Source organism: Lactuca serriola, chromosome 8 (assembly GCF_051521515.1).
Source record: "Lactuca serriola cultivar US96UC23 chromosome 8, Lser_US96UC23_V15, whole genome shotgun sequence".
Taxonomy (NCBI): Eukaryota; Viridiplantae; Streptophyta; class Magnoliopsida; order Asterales; family Asteraceae; genus Lactuca; species Lactuca serriola.
This window is the reverse complement of record NC_136415.1, coordinates 76,493,847-76,518,248: the sequence shown is the minus strand read 5'-3', so window position 1 is coordinate 76,518,248 and position 24,402 is coordinate 76,493,847. Positions and strand designations below refer to the sequence as shown.

The following is a 24,402-nucleotide window of genomic DNA, read 5'->3' as shown; positions in this document are numbered from 1 at the left end:
TCGATTCTTGATTATTTCATCAATAATTGCAAATTATTGAGCATATTAAGGTTTACACATGATATATATATATATATATATATATATATATATATATATATATTAACATCAACCTAAAAATACATTACCCATAAACACCAGTATGGCGGTTTATGTATAATCTGAGTAAAAGATCGAAAGAACATAAAAACTCACAAGGACCTTGAAGTAGATGTAATCATGGGCGTTGAAGCACCTTCATAAAGATGAATATAGTACCAATTATTGATTGAAAAATGGAAATTTTCAAACTTCATGGTTGGATTCACAAAACAACCACCATGCTTTTCTTACAAGAATTAGTATACAATACTTACCTACTTCTTCATGATGTTAATTGGGTCATAAGGGCCTTGTAATGACCGATTGCTTCTTGTAAAACAGCACCCATTTGCTAATTTGTTAGTTATTCCAAAATTAAATGATTTTCGTGAAGAAAAATCACGAATTTATTTCAGAAAGGGAAGAACAGAATATTATCCATAATTGAATTTATTACCCACCCAAGTTCAAGGTAAGCTTTTGGACGTTGTACATTGAAATCAAGATCCCATCTTTGCAAAGAGATCAAGGAATTCTACCAGTGAAGTTGTTTTGTTGAACCTCAAAACTACCAAATATGTAAGTTTTTTCCCGATACATTTGGGAATATTTCCACCGAGTTTATTGTCACCAAAATCTATGACTTCCAAAACTTGTAGATTCCCTAATTCCCGAGGAAGCACTACTAGAAAAAAGGCCTTTTACGACGCTCATTGCGCGTCGTAAAACGCTCAGACGACGCGCAAATGCGTGTCAAGGAAGGCCCTGTCATAAAGAGAGACGACGCGCTTTTGCGCGTCGTCTATAGACGACGCGCATTTACGACGCGCATTTATGACGCGCATTTACGACGCGCGGTTACGACACGCAATGCGTATCAAGGAAGGCCCTGTCATAAAGGAAGACGATACGCATTCGCGTGTCATAACCTTACGACGCGCGTGTTAATGACACGCAATGCGTATCAAGAAAGCCTCTGTCAAGAAAGGCCATGTCATAAATGAAGATGACACGCATGTTTGCGTATCATAATTTTAAATGTTAAAAAAAATTATTTTTTATAGATTTACTAATTTTCAAATTAAATTTGCATTTAATGCCTCACAATATAAAATAAAATATCATATACAAAAAATATAATCCATTTCATAAAATTTAATGTCTTACAATTCTATTTCTTACAATATATAAATTTACATGTAAAAACATCTCTACAGTCTACATGTTTCATGCTTGATTTCCATCTTTTATCGTTTTTAAAAACAAAAGTTCTAACAAGAAACCTTCTTTTAGTAATGCAAGTGATGCTCTTGATAAGCTGATATTCTTAAGTGTAACGGATCCCTCATTACTTGGAGATGCTGGTGAGCTTGAAATCCAAATTAAACCTGATCCAGAAAAAGGGACAATCACAATATCATAAGATTACTTACTTTTCTTCATTCTTGAATCTTTCCTCATAAAATACAACTCTACAAGAAATTTATAAACCTTTTTTTACCCTTATATTATAAGTGCAGTAGTAGGCATCAAATGAAATATACGGTAAATGAGGGAGAGAAGCCACCTCTCAAAAGTAGTCAATTATTGAAATGTACTATTTCCTTTAAGGTTTTCAAGGATAAAATTGACATTTCTCAAGGTTTAGGTATCACTTACCAAATAAAATCATTTCCGCAGACTAGAGAAATGCATGCATTCCATCGTACACAACAACATTTAACAGTTTATAAGATAGAAGGTAACCAATTAAGGTTGTAATGTTATTTTTCTTTATTTTTGAAATATGAAAGGAAATGGGAATAGATCTTACGTTCAGAAGGTATGACCGATCTGTTAAATTGTCGGCTTAAGCCCATAGCAAATTTGCACATAACAATGAATTCCTGCCATGAAAAAACAGAAAAAAATATTTAAAAAACTAAAAAATAGCAAACCTGTATGACACAAGGTATATTTGGGAGCTGACTTCTTACCTCCTTGCAGCTTTCCCCACAGAACCATGTGGTTGATAACATCAAGTCTCTTTCCAGTTTTTCCATGACATTCCTCATGGTCCTGTAAGCATTAGCCATTTGCAAATTTGAATCACTGTTAAGGTTGAAAACCAACAATATAGAAATATCACATTTTATTTATCAAATTCAATACGTTGATTTGAAAACAAAATAACTTGAAAATTTTATAAAAAGGTCAGGTGAGAAACCTGATCAGTGTTGAAAGTTCCACAATGATGGAATAGTTCTAGATTCACTTATATATATATATATATATATATATATATATATATATATATATATATATATATATATATTGTTATAACAGTTATGACTTATTATAATTTATACCTCAACTAAATCAACATTGTGTCTCCTTGCACGTTCCAATGCTTCATGCCTTGACACAACACCATATCCTGTAAAAATCAGATAATACATATAACTTTCAGACAATGCTTCACTTGCTTCCGCAATATGATTCTTAATTCCATATTCTGTTACTTGTGCCTCTATTACTAAATGATAGACCTTTGTATAGCCAAACTTATGTGAGGGAAAGTTAATTCCATCATGTATGAATTTCTGGTCCTACCTTCTTTGACATCCTTTGTGATTGTAAACATTTCTTGTATTGTTTGACCCACCAATTGAAACAAACAAAGGCTAATCCTATCAGGAGAAATATATATATATATATATATATATATATATATATATATATATATATATATATATATATATATAGCTAGATGGAATTCATGTACTCGTGATTTGAAGGACTAACAGCTTGGCTCTAATATTAGGCACACAGGGGCATTTTTGTCCGCAAAAAAGTATCATAAGTTTTTAGGAACAAGAAATCACTCTCATTCAGAGGAGCAAATTCATCAACCCACTAAACTCATCACAGGGGATCTTTTCATTTCATTCCCCTTATTCCAAATAATAATAATAATAATAATAAAGTATAAACTACCATCCACCTGATTCTCGATCCCATCAGCTGAACTTGATGCACATTTTTCTCCATATAAACTTGCCCCAAGAGTAACACCTGCATATCAATCACACAAACATTCCAGTACAATCATTAAGAGAACCAAAACCCCAAAGGAAGCATGAGAGTTTTATAGTTTCGTAAAATATCTCCACATGCTAATGCCCATTGTTTGTTCATAAACCACAAGAGAAGAAGCATAGAGGTGTGAGTATGACTTCAGGTGGCCAAGCCCTGTTCACAATAAATAAATAAATAAAATAACGATTAAACCAAACCATTTGTACATGTTACCTGATTTAGATTCAAGGGTTTGATTGGGTTTATTGAAACCCATCCAAAGCACCTAAAGTCAACTGTCACCCACAACCACCACCACTTGAGGTGGAGGTGGATCCCACCCCCACCTCGACCCCTGCTACAGAAAAATTCCCAACATCACTTCCACTTCTATGAATCAACCCATCCGACCCCTGAATCTCAGCTTCATGACTTACACCCATTCCCATACTCCCTCCTCCACTAATCGCAAGGGTAAAACCGTCTTTTCCATGACCCATAAGATTCAAAACCTCTTCATCATTTGTCCTATTTTCCCCTGGTTATCCGGGCTTTTAACACCAGACACCGAAGGGTAATTAACCTCATCTCCTCCTACATATCCAGGATGATTTTCAACACTCTCCATTGAATCATTATCATCATCACTGTGACAAAAAAGTGTCCATTGCTATAACAGATGAAGCTTTTGCTGAATCTTTAGTGGAATGAGGTAGGGCATTTATGTCAATATCAAAATATGAAACCCAACTGGGACCCGCACCAGATGAGTAGTCCCATTTGTAAGACCCGGACCCACATGCCTGTTTACTATCGTTGACTTCATCAACATATCGGTTAATGACAACACCTTCAATGTAATTTGTATGGGGGATAATCCCCTGTGGCCTATCCACTGTACTCCCACCTTCATATACATTTCTTTTGTTTGGGCCCCAGAATTCATACGAAGCTGCCCGACCCCCGACCTCACTGCCTGCAGCCTGACCGAGATTTGGGTCTTGGTATAAGTCAGATACAGGTCTTTTTTTGAGACAATCCAATTCCCATTGTAAGATTTAAATCCATTCATGTAGTTGCAGCTTCATCAATGTCTTCTGTTTGTTGTTCAGCTTCAACCCATCCATTGATTCCAGTTGCTGCACTTATTCCATGTGTGATTACAATATTTTTACTTGCTTCAGGGACATCGATGTTGTTGGGGGAAAAACGGGAAGGACGATTTACATGAATGAAATCCAAGATTCTTACTGTGGCCCCACATAAACTGCAATCCAATAAGGGGGATCTAGTTTCCTTCTTTGAAGAATCTTTGGATATTGTTTTCTTATTAGGGTTATGATGTTTACTAGGATTAAAAGAAACACCATTTTTAGCTGATTGAGCAGAATGTTCTTCGCAATCTTGAATATTTGGAAGCCACCTTGGCTCCCACCCACAAAGGCTTATCAACTTCTATGCCTAAATATAGAAAAAAAATTACAACTTTTAATAGAATGAATCATTTTTAAAACAGAGGAAAATGTACATGTACGTGTGTGTGTGTGTCTTACACGTGAATATATGCATAACACGTCTTTGGTGTTTTCAATATCAGATTGAAGAAGAAATCGATCGATTTATGGGCCTCTTGAAACCTTCATTTGGTCAAGTGTTGAAGTACCCACAAGGGGTAGAAATGGAAATTGAAGGAGTCCATCACAGCGGCCTTTGTAACCTCATCGCCTTCATCTTGGATATATATTATATATATTATTTAATGTTTTAAAAAACAATATTTTAATTTTATCTATTTTTTTAAAGTGAACCTGTTTGATTTCAGGAGGAGCAGGGATTTCAGGGGCTAATAAGTCTTCACGCTCTTCAGGATCATTACCAACTGCTTCATCATCATCTGTGAAAATCTCCTCATGCTCCCACTCATCACCTGAAATCTCACATATAATTACAAATAAACAAACAACCTATTTTCATTTCTCATGGAAAATTCAAATTCAAGTAGTAAATGGAATGTGTCATTCCGTTCCATTATCCAAATAACAAAACAATCACCTTTCGCAATATCATCATCATCAAAATCAAGATCACCACCTCTAGGGCATTCCTCATCATCATCACCCCCTCTTTTATTAAGTCCAAGTCTATTTTTCCTTGCAAACTCTTCATCCTCATCTTCTTCTCCTCTATATGACACATTCCCTTCATCATCATCTGCATTATTGTTTTTACGCCCTCTGCCACCACCTCCACCACCACCACCTTCCTTGTCATAAGGCCTTTCAACTTCACCAAAAGCAGCTGCACCATTGTTTGCAGCTTTCATCATCCATCTTTCATACCCATCTACAGTTTTCCTTCTGTTTTTTTATCTTTTCTTCTGCTTCCTCAAGTGTAAGTTGCTTGTATTGTGCAACTTTGTTGAGGTTGTACCTAAACACTAAATGTAATAATAACAAGTGTTTGTTGTATATCACTAATGGCATGTTTTTTTCATCAAGTGTTGTATACACATCATCTGTTTCACTTTTAAGCGAATGAAATCTGTAAACGTGAATATATGACCATTTTACCCTTCTGTTTAGGCTTAAAATCAGGGTAGTGGATTAGTATAGTTCCTAGTATCTTTTTTAATCTATATGTGCTTTTTGTATAGTATTTACATTCTTACTTTTATCCTCCATTAAGGGCTCATGTTTCATATGGGATTTGGGTATTGTTGTTTTTGTTTACCCTTCTGTTTAGAGTCAATGTAGAATAGCAAATGATTGTTTATTTGATAGCTGTTAGAAACTCAAAGATTTGAGACTTTAAAACACTACACAGATAAAACCATGATTATGTTAACAATCACTGGTTTATAGTTGTATAAATATACTCTTACTTACCATATAGGAAAGATCATATTTAAACATGTCGACTCTCTTTTCTGTTAACCAGTAATCAAGAAATAGGCCCACAAGTAGAAGGGATCAAGCATGGATGGGTGTTGTATGTCCCAACAGATTGAAAGAGCTTAATTGTACATCATATCAGTTGCTAGAGAAACCTATGCAAAACGAGACAAAAATCACACTTAATTATTGATAACTTTGAATTAAATCTCATAACATATACTAATTATTGAAAATTTTGAGTTTGTTACCTTTTCAAACACTTTCTGAACATAGCTAAGTGCAACAGTTCAGTGCTAGCTATTTGTCCAGATGCCACCTGCAACAGATTAAGGAATTAGTTTTCATTATATATTTATTTATATCAAAAAGACAAACATATGTAAGTGAGAGTAAAATTACCATGCTGTCTATGTTGTATCTTGCAACATAGCCAAGACAAGATTTGTGATGTTGACCAGCCCAAAACACTTCCCCACCTAAAGACAGGTGAGGGATCACACACTACAAGTAAAATATTACCCATGAGAAAATGCTGATATATATATATATATATATATATATATATATATATATATATATATATATATATATATATATATATATATATATATAGACCTTAATTCAGATTTCAATGCCTTCAATTCCTAGAAGATTGATTGATACGTTTGAGCTTATCACCACCTACCTTTCTGTAAATCATGAGGACCCTTTGGAACCCCACCATAAATGCAAGTATTCTTAATCTTTCAAGATGCGCCACATCATCAATCAAACGATATATATATATATATATATATATATATATATATAAACTTTAATGGAAATAAAGATAAAAAATATGATATGGAATTGTACATAAGAAACTTCTGTCCAATATTAGAGGCCTATAAAGCTCAACACTGTACAGATTGCTGATATTGATGAATACCCCACACCCATAGGATATAATGTAAATTTCATCAGGGCAACAAAAGTTCCAGGATTTCATGAGATAAAAATATACATGATCTCCATTGCCCACTCAACTGCTCACTATGCAGGATTATCGAGAAGCCCACAAACTATAACTTAGTTTGTACATCTCCCCAAGGTCTGACCTCAATATAAGTGACCTGCATCAGAATATTAAAGAATAGGAAACTCATACATCAAGAAGGAACCATATCATACTTTTAAGTTTTAGCAGACAATATGATTTTCTAACCGATTATCTTCTGATGCTCTTATCACATTACTAGAAGCTATACCAACTCTAATCAAATCCAATGTGGAGAGATTCAGTGATGACACTTGTGATTAATAATATAAATCGATCAATTCATTTTCTTCTTTGTAAATTGATAGATAGATATTCAAGGAAATACCTACCCCTTTTCGATCAGAACATAGATCACGAGTTGTACAAGCCCCAACCGATTGGCTTTTGTGTCCCGTCAGCCACCAGCACAACGAAAATTCTTCTTTTTTTTTTTCCAATTCAAATCTTGGTCAACTGAAAACTGGTTTGGTCCAACACAGATGGTGGAAAACAGCACGAAAATTCCTCTGCAATGATGATAAGCTAGGGTTTTAGAAAGAAAGAAGAGAGGAGATGTTTAGAGAGAGAGAGAGAGAGAGAAATTGAAAATTAGGTATGGATGATTGTGACCTTCAGAGATGACGTACACTTCTCTAAACCATATCACGGCGAACCCGTACCATCTAGAACTGAAAAACAGAGGAAACGATCATCTTTTTCTTCAAGCCCATAATAAGGTTGTTGTATTTTGAAAATACGTTAAGAACAATACCACAACTCTGATGTATCTTCTCCTCGGCCTTAAAATCTTTTCTCTCTCTCTCTCTCTCTCTCTCGTTTTTTCTTTTTTTTTTTTCCATTTTTTGTTCAGTCTTCTCGCGTACAAACACATCCCATCTGGGAAGTAAGACGACATGAATGATGGCGGAGGTTATAGTCGGCGGTGGCTGGTTTAGGGCTTTTAGAGAATATGAGATATTTTTATTCAGAGAGAGAAACTGGAATCGATGAGATTGTAAGCTTCGGTTACTGTATACCAAAAAACGCCGATGTAAGCTTGAATGAAAGTAGAATCGATAGCAATGTAAAGAGCCCCAAATTGAAACCTTATCCAGTAGAATCGATTTACGAGTGAGTGTTGGATTTATTGCTTCCCTTTCGTGGTTCGCTTACCCTTTAGTTACCCTAGTCGATCAATTCAAGCTTTCACGAAAAACCCTAGGTAGCAACTGATAGATACAAGAGGCATGGGGCGAAGGTAGGATTGGATCCGATTTCAAAGAGTAACAGTAGATTTCACTACCCTTTCCCGGTTCGCTTGACCTTTGGTTACCTCAGTCAATCGATTCAACATTTCAATAAAAACCCTAGGTAGCGACCGAGAGAGACAAGAGGGAAAGGAAGGAGCGTCGATAATCTGGGAAAGGGGAAAGAAGAAAAAGATGCAGGGTTTTTAATTTTTTAGGATTTCATTTTCCCCCGGATGGAACGCGCGTTCCATTAAAATTTATAAAGCGACGTCTTTAGACGACACACATTTTGTTATAGGTGCCCTCCGTGTTTTTTTTTTGTTTTTGTTTAGACACTATTTTAAGGGCACGCAATAATGCGTGACCTAAATCCTTAAATTTTTTGAAGAGATGACACTTTTTTAACGTCACTCTCCATTGCGTAACATAAATCAATGAGTGTCGTTGTTTGCGCGTCGTAAAAGGCTATTTTTCTTGTAGTGAAGTTTACCGATAAAGCTATTGTTGTTCATAATTTAAGCAATATAATAATGAATTACGAGCAATTGAACATGGAATGCTACTAGAGAGCTGATTTGAGCTTAATCTCATACAGATTCCAAACACAATTGGTAATTTTCACCTGATACAATAGACAAATTTAATAATTTATTGTTCCATTAAAAATATAAACAAAATTGCCAACAAATTTAATTAAAAGAATGCTCAAAGGTATTTTAATATATATGAACTTACAATATTTTTAGATAAAGGGTAAGATGGTAACTTTACTTGGAACATGACCAAAATTGCTATAAAACATCAAAATAACCACCAAAATTGCAACAAATTCTTTTATTGTTTTGGAACAAAAATGCTTTTTTGAGGATAACTAGTCAAATCTATTCATAAGAAGTCTAATTACTTTCACGGTAGACCTCACATATGAATTTGAAGTCGATAAAGTAGCCCCCAAAGTTCACATATTTGTTCTATTATTATTTTTTCACACTGTATTAAACCTTAAACGTTGGGCTACTTTAACTGAATGCAACATTCATTTTATTTATTTGTTTGTGTTTATTATTTAATCAGGCTGTGGTATATATTAGACAATGTGTTTTAAAATTATATGGTTCAAGCAAAATATTTTATCCACTTGAAGCAATTCAAAGTACACAACAAAACTCACCCGTAATTAACATGGTTTAATGGAGGAGAGGAGCAATCATGAAGAGCCATGCGATGATGAACTCAAAATGATCTAAATTAAGAAACAAAATGTATAAAGTAAAGAAAAAGGTTACGCATGATACAATATATGAAAAACTTAAAACACATAAGTAGAAAGGGGGATGGGTCAAGAAAAATCCAAAATCAAAAAAACCGACAAAATATCATAAACTTAGAAATAATATAGTATCAGAAGTGACTTTAAGACCCTCTTTACATCTATTGTCAATGATGATATGCCTTGTGGAGGATTACATAACATAGATGATGATGAGAAAAACATAGATATCCTATCCTATCCAAAACCATCTTACTCTTCAGGAAGGGTAAAATGGACCACCAGTTTAATGCAACAAATACATACAATACAACTTCATGTTAGTCAGAGTGATTGTCTGAATAGACTGAACACCATACAAACAAACACAAAAATATGAGATTAACCCTAATCTAATCTCATAACTTGCAATCTCATGAGAATATAATCAAACAATCAACCAAGATCACTGCCATTGCAGATTCATACAAGACCAATAGTCTTATCTAAAAACCAAATCCAACAAAAAAAAAACTCCACCTTTCACCCAAACATCCTCTTTCTATACATGAAAAAACTAGAAATTTTACAAATGAAAAAATAAATAATGAGTCAATTACATGTTTCTTACTTACTTGGACCAATGTAGATGAAAACCGGGGGATACAACACCATGTTGGGAGTGAGAACAGCAGCAGAAGGTCGAGAATTAAAAAGAAAAAAAAAATCTACAACTCAAATACATAGTAATCTAAATCTACAACTTGATCATGTATAAATACCAAATCCAAAAGAAATTTTGTAAATTAGCACCTCTAAACAACACTGATATCACAAAGGCCATACAAATACAAAATCCAAATAGTAATACATTAGAATAAGCATATCTCAAAAGCAAAACTATCACTGATAACATGCATTCAAGAACTACTTGCATTCCACATGATCTACACAGCTATTCTCTTCCTCTCTTGAACTTGGCAACTCTTACCACAACTGCAACGTATATCTTATCCATGGTTTCCTCAGCAAACATGAAAAGTTTGTGTCTCCACTGCTTCTTGAACATCAGAACTCCAATAACACCCCAAAAACCTGTTCCAAAACCACTCATTATATCCACATAAAACAACCATACCTCCATCTTCTCATCAGCTGCTTTGTGTTTCTTCTTGCTTGTTGTTGTTGTTGAATCTTGATGATTTGAGCAAGTGTTTTGCAATGGAGGTCCACATAGATGTTTGTTCCCAGCATAAATTGATGGATCATCAATAAGCGTCTGCAGTTGATTTCCTATTGGAATTTGACCCGACAAGTTGTTGTGTGACAAATTCAAATGGCTCAAAAAAGTCAAAGCCGCCATGCTTGAAGGGATCCTCCCGCTCAACTCGTTTTTTGAGAAATCAAGAGTTTCCAAATTCATCATCTTTCCAATGCTGTCTGGAATACCCCCTCTCAGATGATTATTAGACAGATTCAGACCCACCAACATGGAAAGTGCAGTGAGCTCAACAGGTATTTCTCCCACAAGTTTATTGCTTGAAAGGTCCATGTTATAAACTATTTCCCAAGTTGTTGTATATTCAAGATCAACACCTTTCATGACCTGAATCACATTCTTATCATCATCGATATCTAAAAAATGCTCAGATATCGAGTGACTCACAACCATGCCATTTAAGTTTCCTACACACGGAGGGATGGTTCCGGTTAAGTTGTTGTATGCAAGATCCAAAATTTGAAGATTTGAACTTTTGCAAAGAGATGGAGGAATTCTACCAGTAAAGTTGTTTTTGTGTAAACTCAAAACTACCAAAGATGTAAGTTTTTTCCCTATCCAATTGGGTATATTTCCATATAATTTATTGTCACCCAAATCTAAGACTCCCAAACCTTGGAGATTCCCTAATTCTGGAGGAACTTCACCAGTAAAGTTATTTTTGTTCAAATTTAACCAAAGTAATGATGAAATAAGAGCAATTGAACTAGGAATGGCACCAGAGAGCTGATTTGAGCTTAATCTCATGGCAGTCAAACCCTGCAGATTCCCCATACAGTTGGGAATTTTCCCACTTAACATGTTTCTTGAAAGATCAAGCACTTCCAAATTTGTTCTTCTGCATAATGACCGTGGAATTGACCCACTGAAAAGGTTATATTCCAGAAGTAATACAGGTACATACCAATATACATCACCATTTCCTGCATTAGGAAGGTTTTTCAAAGATCCGCTGAGTTTGTTGTGAGAGAGATCTAAGACAGGAATGATGGGCATCTTCCGCAGCCATGTGGGCAGCGGCCCTGAAAGTGTAGCATTGGACAACTCTAACTCTTCAAGTTTCCTCTGATGTCGAAGCCACTGCGGAAATCCATTCCCGATATTGCAAGAGCTGAGACTAAGAGATATCAACTGGAATGGAGGTATCCACCCACGTGAAACATTGAATGTCAGCTTAGTGTTAGAAGAAGCATCCAAGACCTTCAACACTGAAAGATTAGCAAAATGGGCTTCGGTAACCGCTCCTTCTAAAGAATTGTTATAGATAGAGAGAGTACGGAGTTTGGCAAGTTGCCCAATCGAAACTGGAATAGTCCCGTCTAATAAATTAGATCCTAGATCCAAATTTGTTAAAGATGCTAATTTTCCAAGGGATTCTGGAATTGAACCATTCAATTGGTTTTCAGATAGATCAAGTACTTGTAAAAATCTTAATCTTCCTAGAGATTCAGGGATTGAACCAGTCAGTTTGTTGTATGATAGATCAAGGTCTCTTAAGTTTGCCAGTCCTCCAAGTGTTTCTGGAATTCTACCATTTAAACTCCGACTTAATTCCAGAAACTCCAAAGCATATATGGAGCACTCTGATGCATTTTTTGGTGTGTCAATCATTTCCATAGCAAACTCATTATCTGTTACACTTAATTGTTTCAGGTGGCACTGTCTCCAGATTCCAACATCCTCAATCTGCTTAAACTTGTTACCAGAAAGATGAAGCTCTAGAAGTTTAGGCATAATAGGAAGCGATGAATTCAGCATGGTATCTGAAAGGTCAAGGACTTCTAGGGAGCTCATGTTTGTCAATACAGATGGAAATATACCCCCAAGTGGATTATTGCTAAGATCGAGGTGCTGGATGTTAGAAAGTGTACTGTAATTAAGATGTGGAGAAGATAGATGCGTCTTATCCAGCCCACAACCTGACAAATGAAGCTCTGACAAAGAAGGGATCATGCTTAGTAGCTTTGGAAAGTTCCATGCCAATAAACTATGATTAAATCCAGAAAGACTGAGGAATGTTAGGGATGTCATGTTTTGAAGAAGGCCAGGGAGTGGACCTTTGAAAGAATTGTAGCCAAGATCGAGGTGTTTTATATTAGGAAGTATTCTACTGGAATTAAGAAAAGGACCAAGATTAACATTGGAAAGTCTACAACGTGACAAACTTAACTCTTTTAAGGAGGGAATCATGTGAAGCATCATGTCCCAGTTTTGTGCTCCACTAAGATCCACTGAACTCAAGTTGAGAAGCTCGAGTGACGAAAGGCCAAAAGCCCATGCCATATCATCTGCCTTCAGCTCATGATGGTTTGAACTGAGATCAAGAACCTTTAAATTAGAAAGATTTCCAATGCGAGGAGGAATAATACCTTGAAAATCAGCATCAGAGAGATTGAGGTAGGTCAGCTGTTTCAATGATCCAATGAACTCAGGGATCCGACTTCCGTGAAAATAATTCTGACTCAAGTCGAGGTATTTGAGATGCCTCAACTCTGCCAAAGAAGAGCTCACCTTATTACCAGATATGTAGTAGTAATCATCTGCTTTGAGATGAAGGCGTTGAACATTTCCAGTGACACCATCACACTGGATTCGTTCCCACATGCAACACTCATTTCCAACCCATGATGACAACATTCCAAAAGGATCTTCAACACTCTGTTTGAACTTGAGGAGAGCAACTCGCTCTTGCTCAGAGCAAATGACACTAACATTTCCAACCCCCAAACAAGAATATGTGGCTGCAAACAAAAACACACATACGAAAATGAGATGGAAACCCAAACCCCTCCAATTCCCCATTATCAACCCTAACTTAATTTTAGTTTAGAAGAAAATTGAAGCGAGCAGATGAGTTGTGATGATGAAGTGATGGGTTCTTATGATGAAGTAACTAGTACATTTATAAAGCCATAAATTAATGAAGAATAACTTGTTGCAATATTGGAAGACTTGGAAGTCAATTAAAAATTTGGGGAAAATGACTTAGGAATAAATTAATGAAGAATAACTTGTTGCAATATTGGAAGACTTGGAAGTCAATTAAAATTTTGGGGAAAATGACTTAGGAGGATAATTATCTTAATCGCTTTGTTTACATTTAGGTAATTTCTTTATTTTTGTATACATTTAACCATTTAACTTGCTATATGTAAACACATATAACAAGTTAAATGGTCAAATGTGTACAAAAATAAAGAAGTTACCTAAATGTGAACAAAGCGATAAAGATAATTACCCTCGTAAGTCATTTTCCCTAAAAATTTGTAACCACAAACTTATATGCTTATGCAAGTTTTCTTTATCTCAATAACTAAAAGTGGTTTACGGGACAAGACTATTCCACACAGCACATGCAATTCTATTTCACCACAATCTTTTAACAAATTAGAATTGAATAAAATGCAGTATTTGACAAATAAGCATTTCCATTTCAATAAATCATAGATACATTATAAATATTTTTAAGTGATAGTTACAATTATAAGCTGGGAATTTAAAACCGTGACTAAATATGAAACTGTTAGATGGGTTGAGCATGTCAAATGAGTGGAAATCTAATACTTACAAGCTTCTAAATCACATTATTTTGAAATCATGTTATTATTTTGATATTATTATTAAGTCTAAATAAAAAAACAGTGTTTAAGATTACTAATCAATATGTTCACACTTTATGATACATAAGAAAGTTCATTTAGTTTTATTATTAATTTTTGAAAATACTGGTATCAGACCTTGGCCTCCTAAATTACATGCAATATTCAGTTTGTTTATTTGTCTTATTTTATTATATGAAAATAATAATTTTAATTCATCACAACAATATTATAAGTTGCAAACTAAGCAGTATATCATTCATTACTACAGTATTCAAGTGTTCTAGAAAATGTGATGAAACAAGTTTATCCACATGCTTTTGGTCTTTGTCTATATCTACTTTTCCCCAAAATAGGCATGGAAATCAATGTTTAATTTGTATCCACAAAATTGTATTTTTTTGGTCATGAGCTAATACTTCCAATCTCTTGAATCACATTATTTATAAAAAACTATATTATTATTTTTATAAATTAAAATACACAAACTTGTGAATTTAAAAACTATATTATTGTTTTAATATATTTAAGTCAGAAATGATACATGTACTTGGGAATTTGTTCACAAGCAAATGATACATAAGACTTTGAAGTCAACATGGAAGTCAACGGACAATTTGTATCCACAAACTTGTATTCTTTTGGTCCAGGTTCACTTTTAATTTTCTGTTAATCAAAATAAGTGGTTTTGGTCCAAGTTTATTCCCCATAGCACACGTAATTACTTGGTCACAAGTCTTTAACAATTTATGAATTGAAAAAAGCACAATATATATTGACAAACAAGCATTTATGTGTTTGAGAAATCAAAGATAGATTATAAATTTTTGTAAATTATTGTTCTATATTATAAAAATGATTTTTGGTTTCAACGATTTAAAAAACTAGATACAACAGAACAAGTTGTTTTTAGTATTATTTGATGTAACAATGTTAATGTGTCAAGGAAAGGAAACGTATTTTAATTTTTGATTTTTTAGCTTGTTCCTAACAGTATGCTGGAGAAGGGTACAAGACTTGACATTGCATTTTGTGGAGTGTATATGAAAATAAAAATAAAAAAAAAAAAAAAAAAAACTAACTTATAACCAAAAATTTACAAGTTACAAATATGATGACTAAGTTGCCCATGCATGTGATGTGATGAAACAAGTTATTGTGATGGGAGACTTGGAAGTCAATTGAAAATTTGTTTCCACAAGACAAGACTGCATGCTTATAGTCTATTTATATTTACTTTTCCATTGACCAAAATAAGACATGGAAATCAATTGTTGATTTGTATCCACAAAATTGTATTGATTTGGTCATGGGCTATTTTTCTTTTTAATTCTCTCAATCAAAGAAAGTGATTTTTGGCTAAATCAATTCCCCATGTCACACGTAAATGCATTTGCCCACAAAAACAATATATATGATGGTTTTAAGAGTTATCATAATTAAAGATTATAAACTTGATTTTGAAATTTAATGATTTACAGAAATACCTAAAATATATATATATTTTTTTATTTTAAAACTTATTCAAAGTGTAATCTAATACTTACAATCTCCTGAATCACATTATTTTAAAACTATATTGTTATGTTTATGTATTAAAGTCAGGAATGATACAGGAACTTGTGAATTTAAAAAACTACATTATTATTTCAATATATTTAAGTGGGAAATGATACACGAATTTGTGAACATGTTAGCAGGCCAATAGTACATAATAGTTCTAAATAGTTTCACGGTAGACCTCACATATGATTCTTAAAGTCCACAAAGTAGCCCCCAAAGTTTATGTTATATCCTTGACACTTGGGTTCCCTAAATTACAGGAAACATTCAGTTTGTTTATTTGATTATTTTATTAAAGTGTGGTGTATACAAGACATGGTGTTTTTCAATTTTACAAGGTTCACATAGAAAAACTCACCCACTCGAGTTAAAAAAAAATGACCTGTGACATGGTTTGGAATATAATGATGCATCTTCAATGACCTAAAGAAACAAATCAAATAAAGTAAAGGGCAAGGTTAGTCATTATATATATATATATATATATATATATATATATATATATATATATATATATATATATATATATACCCTCAAAACACATAATACAAAAGGGTTGGACCAAGGGAAAAACTAAAATTACAGAAACAAGGAAAGCATCATAACACAAGAGATAATGAATACATAAAAGCTTTTTCACGTTCTGTAGGTTGGACCAACATAAATATAATGATAAAAAAACCCTACAAAATTAGAATGTTTTGGATAGCTAAAATGTGTGTATAAACTACAGTAAAGTAATTAACATGTAGAATTTCAAAGCCCAGTGGTCGGCATATTTAAAAATTAATAACCATGATATATCTTGCAAGAAATTACCTTCCCAATTAAAATGGATTTTGCATTCTTGAAGCTATCACCAATTATAACAAAAAGAATGCTCAAAGACATTCCACTAAAGACTAATCCATCTGAAAGTGTATCTCAATTCAAGCCCTCCCTTTCTTAAACCAAATTGAAACTTAATGTACATACTACAGAGGCATTGTCTAGGTATTGAATTCAATCTCATCTCCAGCAAAACATTATAACTATATATAGCATTTCTACTAATTGATGCCATTCTTTTATTCTCTTGTCTTACTTACTAGATATGCTTGTATTTTGGTAACTAATAGTGTTATAGGAATGTAACATTGAATGGTTGATTATGTTACTTATACTGACTCAATGCTTTCTTACTTGTTTTTAAAAGTAATTACAATAACCTGTCTAATTATGAGCAAAAAAGATAAAGTTGGTCCAAACAGAAAAGTTTGTAAATTTTGAGGGTGATCCCAATGGTCCAGAGCACATAGTGTGGTGGAGTTTGGTTTGAAGAAAGTGATTGTCAACAAAGCATTACTACATTTATAAAATAAGGAAAGCAAAATGAAGAACATTCACAACCTCAAAGGAAAAAAGTGTAAGCAGGAGATGTTTTCAGGGAAAGTAAAAGAAAGAGTATTTGAAGTGTCTGGGGATCAAAACTCACTGAATCCAATATAAATGAAAAAGAAATATGGTGAGCTTAAAAATCAGGTTACTTTTGCTGGGGAAAAAGAACCTGCAATTATGCAGTAGGCCAGTAGCTGAGGCAATTGAAAGATCTGGTGAGCTTTTGTCAATGTGGGACCCTAATCTTTTTGATGTTATCAAATTAAAGGAAGAAATTATATTGTTGCAACTTGCAAGTAACTGAGATACGGAAAACCTGCAACACAATACGTGACCTCATCATTTAGTTGATTCTTTTTTACTTAAGTTGACATCATCCCATAGTTTTAGCATATATATAATATTCTCAATTTCATTACTTAACATTGCCTAATTCACTCAAATCACCATTACCCATTTTAATCGAGAAAATGACAAAATTAGGTCAGGAAACACAATCTCAACTTAACTTTCTTCTAAGTTAGTTCTATGTCTTGATTTAGCTTACATCCCAACAACTAAACATCTTACAACCATTAATTTAACACAACTTAAGCAAACTTTACAAATGTAATCAACATACCTCGACTAAATCGGCACCCAGTTCAACCCAGAATGATTTCTCCTCAATATTACAAGCCATATGCTTAAAACGACTGTACTATATTTTCAATTCATAGATTTACTTCATGAATTCTCCTTCTTCCGTCTTTCGCTTTACTCGAACTTCCTCGTTTTCATCTGATACGAGATCTGGTCATATTTCCGTTATTTAATATATATATAATTCATTTTAGAGTAAAACACTTTTTTGGTCCCTATGGTTTTGCCAAAATAGCGCTTTTGGTCCTACTATTCGCTTTTTGTCATGGGTGATCCCTATGGAGGGTTTTGTTACCACTTGTGGTCCCTGCATTGTTAAATCTAACTGTTTAGATGTTATGCTTTTAGCATAGGACTAATTTTCCCTTGTTTTATCTTTTCTTTATTGCTTATTATCTACTACTAATCACTACTGCTAATTAGGTCTGTTGATTGGGTAATTTTCGAGCTTCGGGTAATTCGAGTTTTTTCATAAAATAATATGAACCGAAACCTAAACTATTTACAATTCGGGTCTTATAGTTCGGGTATCCGGGTTGATGATTCGGGTTAGGTATTTTCGGGTATACCAGAAATATACTTTAATGAAATTTATTTATGAATAATTTGGGCATTGTTCCTTGTTGTATGAATAAGATTGAAAAAACATTGTGATAATAGATTTTTTTAATAAGCTAGTAATATCATCACCAAATGAATAAAAAACATGTAACAAATAATCATATTACTTTTACCATCTGAAAAGTTATAATAGGTTTCCTTTTAGGATATTATATGCTATATTCATGAAATCTTATGTTTGAGGACCATGTCAAACGAGGGATGTATCTGGTGACTTTAATCATATTTTTGTCATTGTTAACTTATATAAGATATTGATAGGTTTTACATGTAATAATACGGAAAAATCATTATATTCTTAAGGGTACGTGCAACCTACTTTGATCTATGTCATAACACTATTTAAGCAACATATTATTGAACATCAAATCTTCTAAACCCTAATGGAAAGCAAAATTCACAAAATTGCATACCTTTTATTTGTTATTGTAAACAAATCTTTGATTCCAACAAAGCAATCTAGAATTATCTTTGAAAACAAGCTCTATTTGTGTGCGAGCCTCTAATGGTTCACACCCACAACACAAGAACCATAGAAAGATTAGGAGAGAGGCGAGAGAGGATCAATTTTTGGATCTAGTATCTAAAAAAAGAGTACTTGAAAATTCCAAAGTATAAGGTTCTATTTATAGTTGAGTAGGAGACATGTAGAAATCATGATTTGAACATAAAATAATATTATTTCAAATAAGACAGTTATCTGGTTCATTGATTATTTAAATAGAAGCTACCTGAAACGCTTTTAGGGTCTCCAAATCCCCATCATGTAGCCATACACCACCACCGTATTGCTCTTTTTGCCACGATCACAACCAGCACTACCTCACAAATTTCCTAATCATCACAAAAATCTGCCACAAAAAAAAGTAATATACATATCTTCTAAAACCATATTTGAATCTTCCAATCTTTTTGCTTTGGATAGCCCATCTATGAGTGTTGTGTAAGTATATTGATCAGAAATCATGACCTTTATAACACCCGTGTTCAAGACTAGTTTAGCTTTATATTTTTAGGAGGTAAAGATGGAGTTTTGAGAAATCAAAGATAGATTATAAATTTTTGTAAATTATTGTTCTATATTATAAAAATGATTTTTGGTTTCAACGATTTAAAAACCTAGATACAACAGAACAAGTTGTTTTTAGTATTATTTGATGTAACAATGTTAATGTGTCAAGGAAAGGAAACGTATTTTAATTTTTGATTTTTTAGCTTGTTCCTAACAGTATGCTGGAGAAGGGTACAAGACTTGACATTGCATTTTGTGGAGTGTATATGAAAATAAAAATAAAAAATAAAAAAAAAAAACTAACTTATAACCAAAAATTTACAAGTTACAAATATGATGACTAAGTTGCCCATGCATGTGATGTGATGAAACAAGTTATTGTGATGGGAGACTTGGAAGTCAATTGAAAATTTGTATCCACAAGACAAGACTGCATGCTTATAGTCTATCTATATTTACTTTTCCTTTGACCAAAACAAGACATGGAAATCAATTGTTGATTTGTATCCACAAAATTGTATTGATTTGGTCATGGGCTATTTTTTTTTTTAATTTTCTCAATCAAAGAAAGTGATTTTTGGCTAAATCAATTCCCCATGTCACACGTAAATGCATTTGCCCACAAAAACAATATATATGATGGTTTTAAGACTTATCATAATTAAAGATTATAAACTTGATTTTGAAATTTAATGATTTACAGAAATACCTAAAATATATATATATATATTTTTTATTTTAAAACTTATTCAAAGTGTAATCTAATACTTACAATCTCCTGAATCACATTATTTTAATCCTATATTGTTATTTTTATGTATTAAAGTCAGGAATGATACAGGAACTTGTGAATTTAAAAAACTACATTATTATTTCAATATATTTAAGTGGGAAATGATACACGAACTTGTGAATAGGTTAGCAGGCCAATGGTAACATGATAGGTCTAAATAGTTTCATGGTGGACCTCACATATGATTAATAAAGTCCACAAAGGATCCCCCAAAAGTTTATGTTTTATCATTATTTTTCGACACTTGGTTTATTTAATTATTTTATTAAAGTGTACTGTGGTGTATCCGAGATATTGTGTTTTTCAACTATTATGAGATTCCCATAGAAAACTCACCCACTTGAGTTAGAAAAAACTGACCTGTAACATGGTTATGAGTATAATATATGATGCATCTTCAATGACCTAAAGAAACAAATCGAATAAAGTAAAGGACAAGGTTAGTCGTTATCTATATATATAATAAAACCCTCAAACACATAATAAAATTAAAAAGGGGTTACCCTGCAAGAAATCTTTGATGGTTCAAGTCAGGTTTAATTGGGTTTTAGTGATGGGTCATGGGTTGGTTTTAGGCAGATTCATTTAGTTGCTGAAGTGATCATATGTTGACCAAGTATGAAGGAGAATAACGGGGGCTTAGTTGCCACTTTGATAGGAAGCACATGCCTGTAAGTTTTGTAGTATTTTTCGTTTGTTTGTTTGGCTATATATAGTTCTCTTTGTAATCTATTTTAGCATTCAAAAGTAACTTGGTTGATGCCTCAAAAGATGATGAATATGTACCCTACATGGTGAGAAAACTGAGCAAAATGATGAGATGCTTCTAAAGAAAACAAGGAAGCAAGATTGTAGAGATGAACAATAACTCTATTAAGCAAAAGACCATGCATGATTCGATGACTCATCCCTAAAATCTAAAAGAATTTAACACAAAGGATATGAAGTCTGTGTACATTGACAAACTAAATGTCCATTCTCTAATAAAACAAGCTTTCAATCAAATATTCATCATTGATATCTGTGCAAATTGACAAGGAACATCAAGAAATTGCTCAAATACATATCAAGGGCTTGAACACCCGAGGAAATAACTAGTAATAACACAACTATCTTGGTCAAACCAAAAAAAAAATAGGTGATGCAAATAAAAAAACTCAAGCAATACAATATGTTATGGTATGTTTTCACTAAGGAAATGTCCAAGGATATTTGAGGAAATATATTCGACTAAATGTTCTAAAATCTACCTCTTCTTTGGTAAGAATTGTTCATGCACAAACTCCCACCTGTTTGTATCAATCATGCAGGACAAAAAAACAGGTAAAATATTACAATGATGTTAAAAATCAGAAATTACAGATAGAATGATAGATACATAGAAACAAAATAAGGATGACATTTTACATACTGATTAACCTTAATCTAATATCATAACCAAATAATCAAACAAGACCACTACCATTGCATATTCATACAAGCAGACCATAATCTTATCCAAATACCAAATCCAACAAAAAATTTCCACCTTTCACCCACACATCTTCCTTCTATACATGAAAAACTAGAAAATTTACAAATGAAGAAATAAATAATGAGTAGATTACCTGGTTCTTACTTACTAGGACAAATGTAGATGAAAGCTGATAACATATATATATATATATATATATATATATATATATATATATATATATATATATATATATATTTGAGAACTACTTGCATTCCATAGTAGTATAATCTACAACTTGATCATGTCTAAATACCCAATTCAGTATAGATTTGTAAATTGGCACCTCTAAACAACACCCGTATTACAAGTCATACAAATTCAAAATACAAAAAGTATTGTATTAGGATAAGCATAAAAGGAATCGATGAATTCAGCATGGAATCTGAAAGGTCAAGGACTCTTAGGAAACTCATGTTTCTCAATACAGATGGAAATATGCCTCCAAGTGGATTGCAGCTAAGATCTAGGTGTTGGATGTTAGAAAGTGTACTAAAATTAAGATGATGGGAAGATAGATGCGTTTTATCAAGCCCACAACCAGACAAATGCAGCTCTGACAAAGAAGGGATCACGCTTATAGTAGCTTTGGAAAGTTAGAGATGTCATGTTTTGAAAAAGGCCAGGGAGTGGACCTTTAAAAGAATTGTAGCGAAGATGGAGGTATTTTAACGAGGGAATCATGTGAAGCACCATGTCCCAGTTCTGTGCTCGACTAAGATCCACTGCACTCAAGTAGAGAAGCTGGAGTGACGAAAGGGTAAAGGCCCACGCCATATCATCTGCCTTCAGAAAGTTTTCATAATAGTTTGAACTGAGATCAAGAACCTTTAAATTAGAAAAGATTTCCAATGTGAGGAGGAATAATACCACCAAAACCAGCATAAGAGAGATTGAGGTAGCTCCGGTGTTTCAAGGATCCAATGAACTCTGGTATATGACTTCCTTCAAAAAAAAAAAAAAAAAAAAAAAAACGATTCCTACTCAAGTCGAGGTATTTGAGATGCCTCAACTCTGCCAAAGAAGTGCTCACCTTTTTACCAACTAAGTAGTCATAGAAGTAATCTCCTTTGAGATGAAGGCCTTGAACATTTCCAGTGACACCATCACACTGGATTCCATAATGATCATCAACACTAAGTTTGAACTTGAGAAGAGCAACTTTCTCTTGCTCAGAGCAAATGACACTAACATTTCCAGCCCCCACACAACTTGCTCATCATTTAGTTGATTCTTTTTACTTAATTTGACATCATCCTATAGTTTTAGCATATATATATATATATAATATTCTCAATTTCATTACTTAACATTGCCTAATTCACTCAAATCATCATTACTCATTTTAATCGAGAAATTGACAAAATTAGGTCAGGAAACACAATCTCAACTCAACTTTCTTCTAAGTTAGTTCTATGTCTTGATTTAGCTAACATCCCAACAACTAAACATCTTACAACCATTAATTTAACACAACTTAAGCAAACTTTACAAATATAATCAACATACCTTGACTAAATCGGCTCCCAGTTCAACCCAGAATGATTTCTCCTCAATATTACAAGTCATATGCTTAAATCGACTATACTATGATTTTCAATTCACTGATTGAGTTCACGAATTCTCCGTCTTTCGTCTTTCGCTTTACTCGAACTTCCTCGTTTTCATCTGATACGAGATCTGGTCATATTTCCGTTATTTAATATATATTTAATTCATTTTAGAGTAAAATACATGTTTGGTCCCTATGGTGTTGCGAAAATAGCGATTTTGGTCCTACTATTCGCATTTTGTCATGGGTGATCCCTATGAAGGGTTTTGTTAACACCGGTAGTCCCTGCATTGTTAAATCTAACAGTTTAGATGTTATACTTTTACATCCCGTTCCCGAGTTCAACTTAACGAGAGAAAGAAAAGGAAATAAGTGGAAATGAAAAGAAAATAAAAGAGATTGGTGTTCCCGAGTTTCATTAAAGGAGAGAAGTGGAAATGAGAAGAAATTTTTCTTTCATTTCCTTCGAACTCGGAAACACTTCTTTTGAACTCGAAAACATAGAATAATGAATATTTTCCATCCCCTCCCTTTCTGTCAAAATTTTCCTTCTCTTTCCTTTATTGAATTTACAAAAAAAAAAATCATGAACAAGGCGTTAAGGGTACATGCAACCTACTTTGATCTATGTCATAACACTATTGAAGCAACATATTGTTGAACATCAAATCTTTTAAACCCTTACGGAAATTAAATTCACAAAATTACATATATCTTATTTGTTATTGTAAAAAAAATCTTTGATTCCATCAAAACAATCCAAAAGTCTATTTGAAAACAAGCTTTAATTGTGTACGAACCTCTAATAATTCATTCCCACAACATAAGAACCCTAAAAAGATCAGGAGAGAGGAGAGAGGGAAGAGAGGATCAATTTTCGGATCTGGTATCTAGAAATAGAG

General features: G+C 33.3%; 2 protein-coding genes across 18 annotated transcripts; both read right to left on the bottom strand.

The window, feature by feature from the left end:
• Positions 1 to 5,083: 5,083 nt before the first annotated feature.
• LOC145067064 (uncharacterized) lies at positions 5,084 to 6,171 on the bottom strand. Its single transcript, XM_079014282.1, has 2 exons — positions 6,024 to 6,171; positions 5,084 to 5,568 (listed from the first exon to the last, which is right to left on the bottom strand). Exon 2 carries the CDS (start codon positions 5,462 to 5,464, stop codon positions 5,084 to 5,086), a length of 381 nt encoding a protein of 126 aa, XP_078870408.1. The 5' UTR covers positions 5,465 to 5,568; positions 6,024 to 6,171.
• A 4,130-nt stretch (positions 6,172 to 10,301) lies between these two features.
• On the bottom strand, positions 10,302 to 23,649 carry LOC145065842 (uncharacterized). Of its 17 annotated transcripts, XM_079012937.1 has the most exons (10): positions 23,458 to 23,647; positions 22,819 to 23,059; positions 22,584 to 22,734; positions 21,686 to 21,724; positions 20,939 to 21,222; positions 20,796 to 20,840; positions 19,362 to 19,481; positions 17,990 to 18,147; positions 16,373 to 16,413; positions 10,302 to 13,569 (listed from the first exon to the last, which is right to left on the bottom strand). In XM_079012937.1, the coding sequence occupies exons 9-10, from the start codon at positions 16,401 to 16,403 to the stop codon at positions 10,505 to 10,507; spliced, it is 3,096 nt and encodes a 1,031-aa protein (XP_078869063.1). In that variant the 5' UTR covers positions 16,404 to 16,413; positions 17,990 to 18,147; positions 19,362 to 19,481; positions 20,796 to 20,840; positions 20,939 to 21,222; positions 21,686 to 21,724; positions 22,584 to 22,734; positions 22,819 to 23,059; positions 23,458 to 23,647; the 3' UTR covers positions 10,302 to 10,504. The 17 variants fall into 17 exon arrangements, 11 of the variants coding, with proteins under 11 accessions (XP_078869063.1, XP_078869065.1, XP_078869060.1 ...); XM_079012939.1 differs by lacking the exons at positions 22,584 to 22,734; positions 22,819 to 23,059 and adding an exon at positions 19,044 to 19,132; XM_079012934.1 differs by lacking the exons at positions 22,584 to 22,734; positions 22,819 to 23,059 and adding an exon at positions 17,537 to 17,683.
• Positions 23,650 to 24,402: the final 753 nt, after the last annotated feature.